Raw genomic sequence first — 16,623 nt, forward strand, 5'->3', positions numbered from 1 at the left:
AAAGGACGCAGCTGCAGCCTGAGGGGAATTGAATGGGGGTAGGGAAGGGAACTTCTAAGATGCTGAACTGTGGTTTGTGCGTTTTTCACAGCTTATGAGGAATAGGAACACAAATGACAGTTAAAGAAAGAAGAAAGGAGCCAGGCTTTGAGGCAGGATGCCTGGGCCAGAATCCTGGCTCTGCGGTACCTCATTAGCTAACACCAGGCCAGTTACCCAGCCTCCTACCACTGTAGTTTCCTCAGGCCTGAAACAGTGGTGACAGGAGAACCATACCCTTACGATGGGTGAAAGGATGAAAAGAGGGATCCCTGGGTGGCGCAGCGGTTTAGCGCCTGCCTTTGGCCGAGGGCGCGATCCTGGAGACCTAGGATCGAATCCCACATCGGGCTCCCGGTGCATGGAGCCTGCTTCTCTCTGTGCCTATGTCTCTGCCTCTCTCTCTCTCTCTCTGTGTGACTATCATAAATAAATAAAAATTAAAAAAAAAAAAAAAAAAAAAAAGAAAGGATGAAAAGAGAGGCTACAAATGGGAGCACTCAGACTCTGCCGGGCACATGGTAAGAGCTCAATAAACATTAGCCAAGGGGCGCCTGGGTGGCTCGGTCACTTATGGGGCTGCCTTCAGCTTGGGTCATGATCCCAGGACCAAGCCCCATGTTGGGCTCTCTCCTCAGCCAGGAGCCTGCTTCTACCTCTCTCTCTCTCTCTCTCTGCCTGCCCCTCCCCACCCCTGCTTGTGCTGCCAAATGGATAAATAAAATCTTTAAAAACAAAAACAGGGACACCTGGATGGCTCAGCAGTTGAGCATCTGCCTTCAGCGCAGGGTGTGATCCCAGAATCTGGGATCGAGTCCCACATCGGGCTCCCTGCGAGGAGCCCGCTTCTCTCTCTGCCTGTCTCTCTTTCTCTCTGTGTGTGTCTCTCATGAATAAATAAATAAAATCTAAAAATAAAATAATAAAATAAAATAAAATAAAATAAAATAAAATAAAATAAAATAAATAAAATAAAATAATAAAATAAAATAATAAAATAAAATAAAATATAAAATAAAATAAAATAAAATAAAATAAAATAAAATAAAAACAAAAACACCCCAAACATTAGCCATTACTGTCATTTAGAACCCACTCAAAGTTCTCAACTTCTCTAGTGGAGACAAATGCCAAAAATAGTGATATAATCTTATTGGACAAGTGGGAAACCTATTGTAGAAATGTGCTTTGTGCAGGGGAGGCAGAAAAGGGAATAATTTATTTAGCAGTTGCTTAGTACCATATTTTGGGATGACATACATCTCTAGAATATGATGCATTCCCTTTTCCCTAATTAGCTATCAGCGGGGGTGATGACTCCCAGAGATCCATGCGAGATTCTGTAACTTTTTTTTTTTACCAACTGTGCAACCATAAAGTTAATAGAGCTCTCGGGGAAAACCATCAAAAGTATAATAAAGTTTAATAATACATCATTAGAGAAATATATTCTAAAAGGCACTCAACTTCCAGATAATTCTGATTCACTGGTGTAAGAAAGCCACCACCACCAGAGAACTCTGAGAGGGGTCTCTTCTCTGGAACACCCATCTTCAGTTCCTCAGCAAACAATCCACAGCATCAGCTGCTGGGCTGTGTTTTTCCCATATTTCAAGTTGTGCAAACTCACCCTCTTTCTAAAGTTTCCAAATAAGTCTTTCCTGGATGGACACCTCACTAATTTTGTGCTTCTATCTTCCTTGTTTCATTTTTGCAAATTATGGCACATGTGTGGGTAATGCCTGGGCCTTTACCAGTCTCTCACTCTGGTCAAAACCCAAGGCTGGGGGGATCCCTGGGTGGCTCGGCGGTTAAGCTCCTGCCTTCAGCCCAGGGTGTGGTCCTGGAGACCCGGGATTGAGTCCTGCATGGGGCTCCCTGCATGGAGCCTGCTTCTCCCTCTGCCTGTGTGTCTGCCTCTCTCTGTGTCTATCTCTCATGAATAAATAAAATCTTGAAAAAAAAAAAAAAAAAAAAAAGACCCAAGGCTGGGCCTGCTCTCCGACCCTGTGTGACCCTGTGCCAGATGGAAACGCTGGAGCACATGCACACATCTCTCCCTGGCCTCATCTGGTCTGCGGGAGGCAGGGCAACAGCTCTTTCATTTTTTCTAAGGCTCGCCAACGTAGTCATCTTTGGGAAGTGTAAATCCAATCATCTGGGCATCAAAACCTTCAATGTGCCCCACTGCCTCTGAGGTAACGTCCTAGCTCCATAGCCAGTTCAAACCCTGTGACTTTGCGCGGGCTCTCTGCTGTCCACCTCTGTCTAGGCCTCTGCTCCCCTGGCCGATTCCTGTTCCTGGCCTATGGCGCCAACTATGGTTCCCTTCCTGTGTTCCCCCTGCCAAGTGGAGCTCAGCAGTGGTGCCCGCTCCCCCATTCCCAAGCTCCCATCTCTAATCTGGTACCTATCGAACCAGACTGTGGTTACCGTCATATTGCCTATTTCTCCTCCTAACTACACTGCTCTACTACCTAGACTGGCCTGAGGTGAACAACTCTATTTTCACAATCCCAGGATTAAGCCCAGGGCCTAGTGAACAGAAGAATACAGTGAACTCAATAAATGCTTATTGTCTTTTCAAAAAATCGTGTCTGGAAAGTATCCAGAAGTCCTCAAGGTGACCTCAAATCATGTCAGCCCCAAACATACAAGTATCAGTCCTGCCCTAAGGACTGGTCTAAGGGGGCACAATCGATAGGAGTGCCAGGAAGCCACCCTTGGTTTCTAGAACGAAATGTGATCCTTTCTCTGAAGCTGTCACTTTATATCAGCCAGAAACCATAATTCCCACTTTACTGTGCCTCTGAGTAAAGGCAGCAGGGAAATAAGAGAGTCCCTAATAGGCAAGTGATCTGACTTCAGCAGTCTCCAAGTGTGTGTCCCACAGACTTCAGAGAAGTCTGTGCATGCACCTGGGTCCCTTCTAGCTGTGGATGTTTCCATTCTTCTAGTCCAGTGACTACAGGGTCCCTCTTAATCTCTGTGCACAAGTAGTACAATTGGTTCGTTTAAAGCAAGTGAAAATAGGGCAGCCCTGGTGGCGCAGTGGTTTAGTGCCACCTGCAGCCTGGGGTGTGATCCTGGAGACCCGGAATCGAGTCCCGCATCGGGCTTCCTGCATGGGGCCTGCTTCTCCCTCTGCCTGTGTCTCTGCCTCTCTCTCGTTCTCTCTGAATGAATAAATAAATCTTTAAAAAAATAAAAAATAAAGCAAGTGAAAATAGTGCAGGTCAACACTAGGGGATGCTCTGACCACAGGTAAAAGCTCAAATCACATTCAGAAGGCAGAGGGTTGCAAGTGAAACCCTTGGTTGGCCACCTAAAGATTTCAAAGGACTTCAAACACACCTAAAAACTACAAGCCCCACACCTGGGTGGAGAGGGTGAAGGTCCTAGTTAATAAGAACAACTTGGATGGGGCAGCCTGGTTTGGCTCAGCAGTTTAGCCCTGCCTTCAGCCCAGGGATCAAGGGATCAAGCCCCACATCGGGCTCCCTGCATGAAGCCTGCTTCTCCCTCTGCCTGTGTCTCTGCCTCTCTCTCTCTCTCTCTCTTTCTTTCTGTGTGTCTCTCATGAATAAATAAATAAAATCTTAAAAAAAAAAAAAAAGAATGACTGGACACTGCCTGAGTTAGTAAGAAGGCATCCCTCATGATTTTCCACACCTCCATTTCCAGAAATCTACACTCCCACTACACAAAACTGGAACCTGCTAGGAACACCCAATGCACTTGCCTTTCAAATCTGCCAACAAAAATCCACAGAAGAGTCAAATGCATTTTGGTTAAATCTCCCTTCTTTCAAATCTTAGTTTCTTCCTCCTCTTTCTCTTAACTGTCAATAGGAAATGATCTAAATGCCAAACAGAACAAAAACTCACAGCTTTAAAAGAATCTTGCCATATGATGAAAACACTTCTCCAAATGACTCATCTTTTTTACACCAAAAAACCACAGCACTTCTCAGTTCTCACTGTATCACACTGAGTCTGGGAGAGGGACTGCCCCCATTCGAAGAAAAGGACCACAGGGGCCCAAAGAGGCACTTCCCGGGCACCAGTTACCCCTAGGACCTGAGCACAGGAGCAGGCCACCCGGAGAGCAGCACCACCACACTCCAGCACCCGCCGCGACAAACCATGAGAAACCGTATTTAGCCATGGTACCGCGAGCGGCAGCAGCAGTCCCAAGCTTACCTTCAAGGTCTTCACAGCTACTGTCAGGCTGTATTTCTTCCATACACCCTCGTACACCTCCCCGTACTGGCCTCCACCCAGCTTGTGCTTCATGGTGATGTCCGTGCGCTCCATCTCCCACTTGTCGTAGTTGGGGGACACGCCGTAGACAGTGGGCTTGTTGCGCTTGGGAGCTGGGTAATGGAGAGTGGTGATGAGCCCGTCTGCCACAGTCGAGTGATGATGAACCAACTCCGCCAAGGTGTTGAAGCGGCTCTCTGAGGAGACGTAGAGCTGAGGGAAACAGGGACAACTTTCAGCTCCCAGAGTGCACACAAACCCAAACAACTCCAATGAACCAGCTCTGCTAAGCCTAAGTCATGGCACAGCAAAACCTCAGATAAATAGCTTTCCACACAGGATGGAGCGTGCAGAAAACCACCTATACTGTGTTTCTCTACACCGGCTGTAATGCACTTGTGAAAGCAGAAAGAACCAACAAAATGCCTCAGTGCCTTTGCATCTGCTGTTCCCTCAGCCTGAAATCTTCCAGCCACCTAAGCATTACATGCCTGGTTCTCCTCTGATCCCAAGCCCGGCATAAATATCATTATTGCTGCAGTCACCTGACTGGTCATCGCCCAGCACTCGTTATCATATCACATCTATTACTTCTCTGCATTGTATTCACCTGCTTATTTGCTTACTTACTTCCTGCCAATGACCTCCTAGAATGTCAGCTTCATGAGAGTAGAGCCCTAAGCTGTTTTTATCCTGTGTCCCCAATGTGGAGAACAAGAAATGAGCACATAATAAATAAATTTGTTGATTAAATTAATGAAGACTAGAATTCACTATGTATTTGCTGACTGGAAAAGAAATTAAATTTTTAATAATTATGCTTATTACTTAAAATCTCTAATTTATAACTGTAGAACTATCCAGAACTATGCAGTAATCAGAAACGGAAACCACTAAATAAAACATAAATCTCGGGATCCCTGGGTGGCGCAGCGGTTTGGCGCCTGCCTTTGGCCCAGGGCGCGATCCTGGAGACCCGGGATCGAATCCCACGTCGGGCTCCCGGTGCATGGAGCCTGCTTCTCCCTCTGCCTGTGTCTCTGCCTCTCTCTCTCTCTGTGTGACTATCATGAATAAATAAATAAATAAAAATCTTAAAAAAAAAAAAATAAAACATAAATCTCCTTCTCATTCTTATTCTTACACCCTCAACTGGGGCTAAGTAGCATCAGAGGTCCAGACATGCCGACCCCAGCTGGACGCCCCTGTGGGATGCCCCAGTCAGCACCCTCCAGAAATGGAGTGGGGCAGGAGAGTGGTACTGGAGGCCTGCACAAAGGCCACGTAGCCACCTCTGCTGCGGGGAAGCAAGCAGAGGGGCTTGCAGACACAAGCACATGTGAGCCTCTGAGATCTACGGTGGGCACGAACCTACACGTGGAGTCTGTCCATGGGTCATTCTGGTCGGATGCACTGGGAAAGGAAAAAGGAAAGGAGCAGGCTGACAGAAGCAGGTGTGGATGGGGACGGCTAGTTTTCTTCTTCTTTGGTTCATTTCAGTACGGTGGTGGGGGAATGCTTCCTTTGCAAAAAAACAATTCCATGTTAAAATCTACACAGGACATCTGGGCTCCAGGCAGACAGCAGGTAACTGAACCTACCAGCTCATGATGGGCAGTCAGTGATTGCAGAAGGTGGGAAGGACATTAAAAATCACGACTTGTCCTGACTATAGACACAGAGGAAGAATACGTGTTTGGAACAGCGGTAACCCATGGGGAAAGAGGGAGAAAAAGGAATAGGCTGAGTCAGCTGTAGCTGTAGTATCTCTATTACTTAAAAACAGAAAAAGGAAGAAAAACCTGAAACTCATGGCAGTGTTGGTTATGGAAGGCTCCATCACTTCTGGTATGTTTGTAATATTAGATAATTGAAATAAAAGAAAAAATATTAACAAATACATGAGTTTATCCCATTTATAACCCTCAAGAAGATAAAGAGAATGCTCTATTTTTTAATTTTTTGCTCGGGGAGATAACAAACAGATGTTTAAAACTCAGGCAAGGGGAAAAAAAAAAACTCAGGCAGGGAAGCCTGGGTGGCTCAGCAGTTGAGCGTCTGCCTTCAGCTGAGGGCATGATCTCCGGGTTTGAGGATCGAGTTCCACATTGGGCTCCCTGCGAGGGGCCTGCTTCTTCCTTTGCCTATGTCTCTGCCTCCTCTCTCTGTGTGTCTTTCTCATGAATAAATAAAATCTTTTAAAAATAAATAAATAAATCTCAGACAAGTCAATGACAGACTCTGACTTAGAGGTTTGTAATATACAATCTTCTGGTTGCAATCCTACTAAAATACAATTCTGAGCAACCCAAGAATTTGTCCAGAAAGACCCCATAGCTCTGGGAACTTGTCCCTCTGTAAGATGGCAGCCCTCAATGGCAGGACCGTTCAAGGTGAGGAGAGGACCCACCAGGAAGCCCTTACACCTCAGACAACCTCAGTCTCTAGGGACACGTGACAAGTCACACTCAGGGCCCAGAGTGAGTGCACAAAGGTGCTGAGGGGAGGTGCGGAAGAATCAGCACCGCTGAGCCTGCGCCTGGCCTGACGTCCACGGCCCTCTTGTGAGTGGGCACTGCTGACACAAGTACAGTTCAGAGAGAAGACAGAGAGGCATGTGGGGACAGCGGCTAATCCTGCCTCTCTCTAGAAAAGCCTGTCATTTGTCCATTTACTTCACTTCATGTGGCAAGTGTTCTAAGCCATCTTCTTTTGGGGCAGCTCAGCTGCTGATGTTTTCACTTCCGTGGAGGGTAGAGCCTCCCTGGCTCGCTCCCTGGCATCACAGCACCCCTCCCACCTCGGACATCGCTGGCATGGTGCGTCCATTTCATTTGCTGGACTCCTGAGGTTGGTCACCAGGGAGCAAGGCTCATTACCTACCTCTCCCTGTCAGCTTGAAAGGAGTGTTCCCCAACCCAAGGATTAAGTTCCTTCCTTCGCACAGAATGCTAATGGCTCCTCCAAGCCCTAGTTATGCAGAATTTGTTCCTGGTCTCCTCTGATTCCCTCAGAGGTGCTCCTGTTAGAGATTTCAGAGTTGTAGCAGGTTTCACTGAATGGGCCTACTTTATATCCTTTTCAATAATTAAATTTACAGGCCCTGTGACTTAGTTCATCTTTCAAAATAAAATCTGCATACCAACACTTATTAAATATTAAAACTACTCTCCCTTCTCAATGCACTGCACAGCCACCTTCTAATAGTTAAGTTTGCTTGCTGGCTTCCTTCTGATTAGTTCTGGGTTTTGAGCACTGTGCTAGTGAACTGGGTCATCTATATCAGGAATTCCTGGCATGCTCGGAGAAGAAAGTGAAATTAGCATTATGAATGGCATGTCATTATGCTATGCACCTGGTTACATAAATACTCTGGGTGATCAGCCAGGACCGGGCCTCCTCCTGATCATGCAGGAACCTGGAAGATAGGATTTGTCAGAGAAACTCACCAGAAACAGCTTTCCCCGACAGCCAGACTTATAGGCTTATCAGCACTCGGACCTCAGAGACCCATACCCGGGATGTACTGCTTACAGGCTGCTGGGCCAGTAAGCAAAATTACCTTGACACTGTCTCACATTCCAGCAGGAGGGCAGGACTTAGAAATTAAGCAGTACTTAATAGTGCTCACAGTCTCCTCGACAAGGGAAGGTCAGTCACGTTTGAGCAGGCTTTTCATTGGGATGCCTGCACCTGCCAAACCACTGTCAGGGTCGGTAAATCTTAAAAATTCAAGAGGCTCTACAGTTGGCCCATCCCGCCACCTCTGCTAAAGCTTAAGCCCAAATTCCATTCCTGTCAACCTGAACCTGTCACTACAGCAGACTGAAAATAAATGTCACCTGGGAACCTCTTTGAAGAAAAGGAAAGACTCTATCTATCAACGGCTATAAGGTATTGTGGAACTTGACAGTGGCATCCCAGAAAAGTAAATAAAGTGTAGACACAAATAACCGGAAGAGCTAAAATGATTCAGGTAGCGGGTGGCAAAGAAAATCAGCCTTCAATTCCACCACGCTGGCAGAGAGCCCCGAGAACGACAGTCGGATCCCGAGGTATGTGGGGGTTTTCAAGACCGTCAAGACTCCTTGGAGCAGCGATGGCTCCGTGTGATCTGGGCCTTGCAAGAGTCCAGCTTGAAGCTCCCCAAGCCCTGGGCTGGCTGACCAGCCACAATTGCCGCTGAAGCTCAGGAACATGACAACAGAGGTAAACCAGGGCCAAGAGGGTGGAGGCAGAAAGAAATCTTTTGGGGCCTTAGAGAAGAATCTTCTAAATTCAGTTGTTTTCTGAAGATTAGCTATTTGAAAATAAGCATTAAGCTTATGCAACCCTAGCCTGTCTCTCCTACCAACCTTAAATTTTCCCCTCAGAAATCCAAAAAGGATTGCATCAAAGCTCTGTTATGTGAGCTTTTTTCAGTGCCGAGCCACACTGTCTCATGCATTGCTGTAGTACCTCGCCCAATACCTCTGATACTGTCCCACTCATTCCAGGAACATGATCCCACTGACACAGCCCCTCAAGTGCTGCCCTCCCAGAGAGGCGCCTCCGCAGATGGCCGGGACTGATAACCCCGTGGGCTGAGACGTCCCCGGGTGCTTGGACAGCAGAAAGGGAGAGTCTCTGCCAGGGAGGGAGGGAAGAAGGCAGGAGGCCTGGGCCACTTGGATGAGTTGCCCAGGGGTGGATGCTGCCTGAGCAAATGAGTTCCCTGTGCTCCACCTGGAATGAAAGGAACCCCTGGCACATACCAGCTGTTAGACAGAGGGGCTGGCATCCCCGTCGGACAGTTCTCAAATCCTGTGAATCATGCTTCCCACATGCAGACCTTGCTCTCTCCCTCTGAATGGTATTTGGGACCAACCCCCAGCTAATGAGTTGTCAAACTAAATCATGCCTGCCTGAATCTGTTCCTAGGATGCTAGTTAAACAAATCCAGGGAAAAGAAACCATTACCCTGTTCAGTAGAAAACCTCAACTGATTACTGTGGTGCAGCACGGCTCGCCCTGGATAAACAGCACAGATGGGAAGCAAGCCGTCAGCTCCAGGAAATCACCTCCCTCATGGGCGGTGTGCTCTGGGATTCTAACTCACAAAAGAGCAACCCTTGTGGGCTGAAGGCACGGTTTCAAAGAACCCACCATCCCGGGGTACATCCTGAAGAATGGAACGACCTAGCCCCACATCTGGGACAAGAATGAGGACCCAAAAGGCAAGCTCATAAGGGTGATCTCTAGTCACACATCAGCAAGCGGCCAGGCTGGCTGCACAGACCTCTGTCATCACAGAAAGCACAATATTAGCACTAAAGACTTCGGCCAGAAGATTGAGACATGTGCAAGAAACAACAGAGAAGAAGGTTAAAAAGAGAAATACGGGGGGGCACCTGGGTGGCTCAGTTGAGCAGGGAGGTGGAATGTGGCTGGAAATATTGTGGAGGTGGTGGCAGTGGGGTGGGTAACTATTTTAAATGACCTAAAAAAAAAATAAATGACTTTAAAAAGTCAGATAGCCTAGATGGAGAAAGTGACATTTCAGTAGACTTGAGTAGGACAAGGGATAGGACAAGGGAGATGTCTGTGCAGCTCTCTAAAGAAGGGGTGTTCTGGGCAGAGAGACAAACTGGGCTTCAAAGGCAGGAGGAGCCTGTTAAGAATATATTGTTCTCGGGGACGCCTGAGTGGCTCAGCGGTTGAGCATCTGCCTTCAGCTCAGGTTGTGATCCCAGGGTCCTGAGATAGGGTCCTGCATCAGGCTCCCAGTGAGGAGCCTGCTTCTCCCTCTGCCTGTATCTCTGCCTCTCTCTGTCTCTCATGAATAAAAAAAAAAAAAAAAAAAATCTTAAAAAAAAAAGAGAAATGAGTGTGAATCTGTGGTACAAATGAATGAATGAGGACAGCCATACAATACTAAGAGGACTAAGTGGAGGGGACTAGCCCTACTGCACATTTTAACATATTATACAGCTGTAATAATTCAAAGTCTAATATCAGAAAAGAGAGTTGACCAACAGACCTAAATGCATATGTAAGTTTGGTACATTTCAAATATGCAGGAAAGGATAAATTTAGTAAATGACACAGGGATCCCTGTAAACATGACACATGTACATTAAACATAATGACAGACCATCTTTACCAATCAATGACAGATGTTTTTACAGGCCTGACAGCACAGTGCTAAGGTGAAGGGAAGCATGCACTCCTGACTCTCATGGAAGCTCCTTTTCTCACCAGCAACAAGTAAACCATGTGAGTAAACACATCTGTATAATTTCTAAGGAGGTAACAGGCCAACATCTATACAAATTTTAAAGGCATATAACCTTCAGAAGATCAGTTCTAGCAACTTATCTTGTATACAGTTACATTGTACATGAAGAAGTATGTAGAATATGTTAAAAAATGCAGGTCACTGGCGCACTAGCGGGTCTATGAAATAAATTTAGTGGATTCGGACCATAAGTTTTTAGAAAAATGAAACAGAACAGAATAGAATAGGAAGTATTAGAGTGCATTACATATAGCGAGGGTAAGAAGGGCTTCTAGGACCTTTTGTTACTGATGTGAGCACTGGGTGTTGATGTAAATGTTCTTATACAGTGTGCTGAGATTATTTTTTTTTTAAAGGTTTGAAAGTCACCTCCTATCAGTGTTATTTAGAACAGCTAAAGACTGGAAAAATCTAAAAGTCAACTTGCAGGGGATTGCTGAAATAAATGATGGTCCATCCACACTAGGCAGTTATTAATCAGAATAAGGCAACTCTAAGTGTGCTACCATAAAGCAATCTTTAAAAAACATTGTTAGGTGGGAAAAGTAAGATGCAGAACAGTGTGGAGTCTGCATCATTTGTGCTTTTAAAAAAATTTATGCGTATACATCTACAGAGGAACTCTGAAAGAAACTAGTCACAGGGGTTGCCTCTGGGCAGCGGAGTGGAATTAGGAGACAGATTTCTCATTGTAATCCATTTTGTTCCTTTTTTAAACATGTGCACACATTACATATTAATGAAAAAATATATCCACCATTTAGGCCCCACCCAATCATCTACCCATCTCCACCCCTGATGATGACATGTGCAGCAGGGTGGACAGTGGTGTCCAAACCTAGCTCCACCAGGCATGCACTATGTGATCCCGGGCAAGAAATTTCCTCCATTTTAAGTCCCCTTCTCCTTAATGCAAAAATGCAGATTATGGTGACTTCTGCCCTGAGGACCAAGGTGAGGTTTTTTTTTTTTTTTTTTTTTAAATTTTATTTATTTATGATAGTCACACACACAGAGAGAGAGAGAGGCAGAGACACAGGCAGAGGGAGAAGCAGGCTCCATGCACCGGGAGCCTGACGTGGGATTTGATCCCGGGTCTCCAGAATCGCGCCCTGGGCCAAAGGCAGGCGCCAAACCGCTGCGCCACCCAGGGATCCCCAAGGTGAGGTTTAAATGACCGGATGCCTAAAAAAAATGTGCCAGCCACCAGCAGGAACCTGGAAAATGCTAATCTCTCCCTTCCCTTCATGGACTCTTGAGCATTGTTCATATAAAGATCACAAAACTGTATACTGATCAACTCTTTTAGGAAACTACAGTTTGGGTTTAGAAATCTACTGGTACTATGTGATTTCATTTGTGTTTAAAAACTGTGAATGTATGTACATATACGTATGCAGGCATACAAACACACAAATGTGGCTTTGTTTACGGGAAGGATGCCATGTACCATACTTATTTTGGGGAATTGCTCTAAGGAGATCTTTTACTTTAAAAATATCCATCTATTATTGCAATTTTACTCACTGAAGATGAATTAATATCATAAGAGATTTTTAAATGCTTTAAAAAAGGAAGACTCTTAAAATAAGAAGTATGTCCAATATCACCCATCTTATGAAATAGCTAACAACAAAACTCTAGCTGGACAGGTAAAGAGCCACACCAGGCCTGTGGACTTGTAACATCCTGTGATTGGTCCTCAAGAGAGTCTTTCCTAGGCTAATGGAGTGATGCCTGCTGTTTATCTGAAGAAGTTTCCTTCGCATCTTCCCAATTGAGGTTTATTTTGGTAACTTCTCAACCCCAGCGGCAAGAGTTCTGGGTCCTCCTGGCCAAAGACTAACACCCCCGGCCCATCAGTTCCCCCAACTGGGGTCCCCTACCTTGCCATCAGAAGCAGTGTTGATCCTGTAGTGGTACACCCTCCCTTCATATCTCAGTGAGATGGACCTCTGGCCAGGACTGCTCTCGCTTTCCCGGACCAAGAAGCTGCCGTTGATCCCACTGCTCAGCAGGTATTCGGCTGCGTTGCGGGACACAGGCCCATGGTACCAGGAATGTTTCTCCAGACTGTTGACTGGTGTGATGTAGTTGCTTGGAACCCACCCTTGGCCATTTTTGGTTTGGGCTTCACACCATTCCCCATTGTGATTGTATCCTAAAACCCGGAGCTTTTCACCTTAGAAGAAGAGAATCCAAAAAAAAAAAAAAAAAAAAAAAAAAAAAGAAGAAGAGAATCAAATCAGACATCAGCTTTACAGGCTGGCTTCATTCATTCCCATTTATTCTTATAGGATTACTAAAAATCTCCAAATTCCTAAACACCTACTTCCCTTTAACAAATCCACATAAATATAAGCATTTTTTTTTTATTTTTATTTTTTTTTTTGTAATATAAGCATTTATAAGTGTATATAAAAAGAGTACATGTTTATACATGAAGCTTCTTGTTTGTAACTGAACATTACAAGAGAGATTGCCTCAATTTTCATAAATTTGTTACGCTTATTCAAGTGTTCTCTTCCTAACAACATAAGGAAGTTTCTTGGAGGAAAAAATACTTTCTCTTTAAAAAAAAAAAAAAAAAAAAAAAATGTTTTTGGTGCTTAGTCCAGGCGTTCTTTTCACGATCATGCTCTGGTTTTCCTAAGAACTACCGTACGGGAACTCTTCTGCTTAAGTGGCTCTCTCATAAAGATACTGTTTTTTTTTTTTTTTCATTGTTGGCTCTGCATCCTTCACTAGGAAAACGGGTAGCCAGCCAAGCCACAGTTTCACCAGATCTGTCCCTTGCAAGCACCAGCAGTGGTCCATAGTTCTCCTACCTTTAGTTATGCTGAGGGTATTGTCCCCACTGGCCACAAAATCGTACAGTGCAACGAAAAGGTTGGGGTCATTTTCACTGGGGCCAGCAAGAAGGTTTTCCTTGGAGTTCCAACGGGCTGCTTCACTGAGACCTTGGGGCTCAAAGTCAGATGCTACTGGCCTCTGAAGGGCTTCTGGAAGACAAATGGGAAACAGAAGAAACAAGAAACATTGGGGGAAATAATTAGTTTTATTCTCAGGAGCCATAAATTGTTTCCATCATTAAACATTTTTGGTTTACTTCATTTCTCTTTTTTTTAGGATTTTTTTAAAGGTATAATTTATTTATTCATGAAAGACACAGAGAAGAGAGGCAGAGACACAGAGGGAAAAGCAGGCTCCCTGTGGGGAGCCCGATGTGGGATTCGATCCCAGGACCCCGGGATCATGACCTGAGCCGAAGGTAGACACTCAACCAATGAGCCACCCAGGTGCCCCTGATTTATTTCATTTCTTAACATCTATATGCAATTTGTATTAATAAGAAAGGTGGTAAAATGAAAATGGACTCTTCCTTTCCCAAATCCTGTGAAAGGTATGAAGTATTTTCTTTTCTTTTTTAGTATGAAATATTTTCATTCCAAAGTGGCAATCACGGTTTCCAAATAGCCTCAGCTTTTTAAATTCATTAATTCAAAATGAACTCATTGTAATAGTTAAAAATAGAAATAGTCTATCCTGGGATCCCTGGGTGGCTCAGCGGTGTAGCACCTGTCTTTAGCCCAGGGCGTGATCCTCGAGTCCTGGGATCAAGTCCCACGTTGGGCTCCTTGCATGGAGCCTGGTTCACCCTCTGCCTCTGTCTCTCTCCCTGTCTCTCATGAATAAAGAAATAACACGTGGCTCCTTGCATGGAGCCTGGTTCACCCTCTGCCTCTGTCTCTACCCCTGTCTCTCTCCCTGTCTCTCATGAATAAAGAAATAAAATCTTAAAAAAAGAAAGAAAGAAAGAAAGAAAGAAAGAAAGAAAGAAAGAAAGAAAGAAAGAAAGAGTCCATCCTCATACATCTTTGCCATTGCTTACATATAATAGAGAACAAAAGTTTCTTTAAAACATTTCAAAACATGTTAAAGTTAATATGTGTATATAATTTAAAAATCAAGTAAGACAGACAGGCTTATGATAAAGGACAAACACCTTCTACCTCACTCTTCTCTACACCCATAGGCAACAGCCATGCATGCCTTGGGTGACCCTCCATCTCTCTGAGGAGAAGTTGAGTCTCTTGACCCCACTCCTCTGCCCCCACAGCTCCTGTGCCAACCTCTACCATCACCTTTGCATTTTCAGCAACACACTTGCACAGGCTTCATTTCTTGTTCTCCAGCTATAGACAGCGTCTCTCGCTATTTACTTCCCAAGATAACATCCCACCCTTCCTTCCAGCTCTCTCGACACTCTCAAAGACAGCCTTCTTATATTTCCTTTACCTTGTGAAAACTAGTAAAGTTTCTTCCACTTTGTAATTATAAAGTCCTTCATGTTTTGTATATAAGTAGATTGTAAAAGGTGAACATCGATCAATCTCTCTTAAAGTACATGTGGCTATTGTTCACTACAGGGTCAAAGAGAGTTCATTATTTTTTCCTGAAATCTTTTTCCTTTTCTTTTTTTTCTTGAACTATGCTCAACCTCACTAGAATTTCTGTGATATACATGAGAGTTTTTTTAAGCCAGCAAATGAACTCCAGGTAGGTCCTTTTAACAGTCATAGGATATTCTAGATTGAAATTGGAATACTCATTTAAGGAAACTATAATAAGAAACCAACCTTTACAAAAGGAGGGATAAGGGGAAACTTTTAATTTTCCCATATGTGTAAGCCAAACCCAAATGGTAAGAAAATTATGTATGGGTGCCTGGGTGGCTCAGTTAGTTGGTTTTAGCTCGGGTCACAATCTCAGGGTCGTGGGATTAAGCCCTGCAACAGGCTCTGTGCTAGGCAGGAAGTCTCCCTGAGATTCTCTCTCCCTCTCCCACTGCCCCTCCCCTGGCTTGTGCCAAATCTTTCTCTCTAAAATAAATAAATACATCTTTAAAAAAATAAGAGAAAAATTAAAATTTTCCCTCTTTATGGATTTAGAGAATCCCCAAACATCTTTTCTTGGGCAATAACAGGGATAGATCTGATTCTGCAGTATTCACTTCCCCTCAAAACAAAACAAACCACTAGAGACATCTAAGACACCTGAGGGATGAGGCTGAACCAGGACTGGAGAACTTTGAGAAATGGGCATTCTTTAAAATATCTCTTTGGGGATGCCCAGGTGGCTCAGCGGTTGAGTGTCTGCCTTCGGCTCAGGGCGTGATTCTGGGTCTGGGGATCAAGTTCCACATCAGGGGCTGCCCAACTAGGGTCTTTCAATACTAGCTTTTATACTACTGACTGAAGTAAACCTTCGGCAACTGTTTTTGCTAAAAGAGTAAATCCCCAACTACGTCATTATTATGTTTGGTAATCTCACTGTATGAATCATGAGGGCAAAGAGAATTTCAAGGAAGAGGGTCTGTAACACTGCCACTTCCTAGAGTGCAGAAAAGCCTTAGTTATGAGTTAGGCCTCGTCTCTTGAATATTTTACATGGGCTTGAAAAGCAAGCCTAGCACCCATTGTGATCAGGAATTGATCAATTAACCAAATACAGCTGGTTAAGGGGCAGCCCCGGTGGCGCAGCGGGTTTAGCGGCTGCCTTCAGCCCCGGGGTGTGATCCTGGAGTCCCAGGTCAGGCTCCCTGCAGGGAGCCTGCTTCTCCCTCTGCCTGTGTCTCTGCTTCTCTCTCTCTCTCTGTGTGTCTCTCATGAATAAATAAAATCTTAAAAAAAAAAAAAAAAAAAAAAGCTGGTTAAGGCAGAGAATTTTTTTTTTTTTTAAATGTGTGATCCATCATTCCCACTTGAAAGTGCACTGGCTTGCTGGCCTTGACTGCAGGGACAAGGTCTGCCCTCTTGGGGCTGAGTATGTATGTGGTGAGAGTTGGAGATTGTCCCCATCATCTATCTGGCTTCCAGCTTCGGTTTTCTGGCGGCCGAGGAAGGACTGGGATTTATATGCTCTGTGGCCCCAGCACAGTCCCTTCCAATTGCTTACAGCTGGCTCACTCACACCTGGTCTGGCAGCAACATTTAAAATCACCTGCCTTTACTGAGTCTAAGGCATCCATCTGACTATCATGGA

General features: G+C 44.8%; 1 protein-coding gene across 2 annotated transcripts in view; it reads right to left on the reverse strand.

Moving 5' to 3' along the window:
* ABL1 (ABL proto-oncogene 1, non-receptor tyrosine kinase) overlaps positions 1–16,623 on the reverse strand; it is a 143,559-nt gene that overhangs the window by 18,952 nt on the left and 107,984 nt on the right. For both annotated transcript variants that reach the window (XM_038549019.1, XM_038549020.1), the window contains exons 2-4: positions 13,407–13,580; positions 12,465–12,760; positions 4,242–4,514 (exon numbers count right to left, since the gene is read on the reverse strand). In XM_038549019.1, coding sequence (XP_038404947.1) covers positions 4,242–4,514; positions 12,465–12,760; positions 13,407–13,580 — 743 coding nt within the window. The remainder of the gene's footprint in view (positions 1–4,241; positions 4,515–12,464; positions 12,761–13,406; positions 13,581–16,623) is intronic.

This window comes from Canis lupus, chromosome 9 (genome assembly GCF_011100685.1).
Source record: "Canis lupus familiaris isolate Mischka breed German Shepherd chromosome 9, alternate assembly UU_Cfam_GSD_1.0, whole genome shotgun sequence".
NCBI lineage: Eukaryota > Metazoa > Chordata > Mammalia > Carnivora > Canidae > Canis > Canis lupus.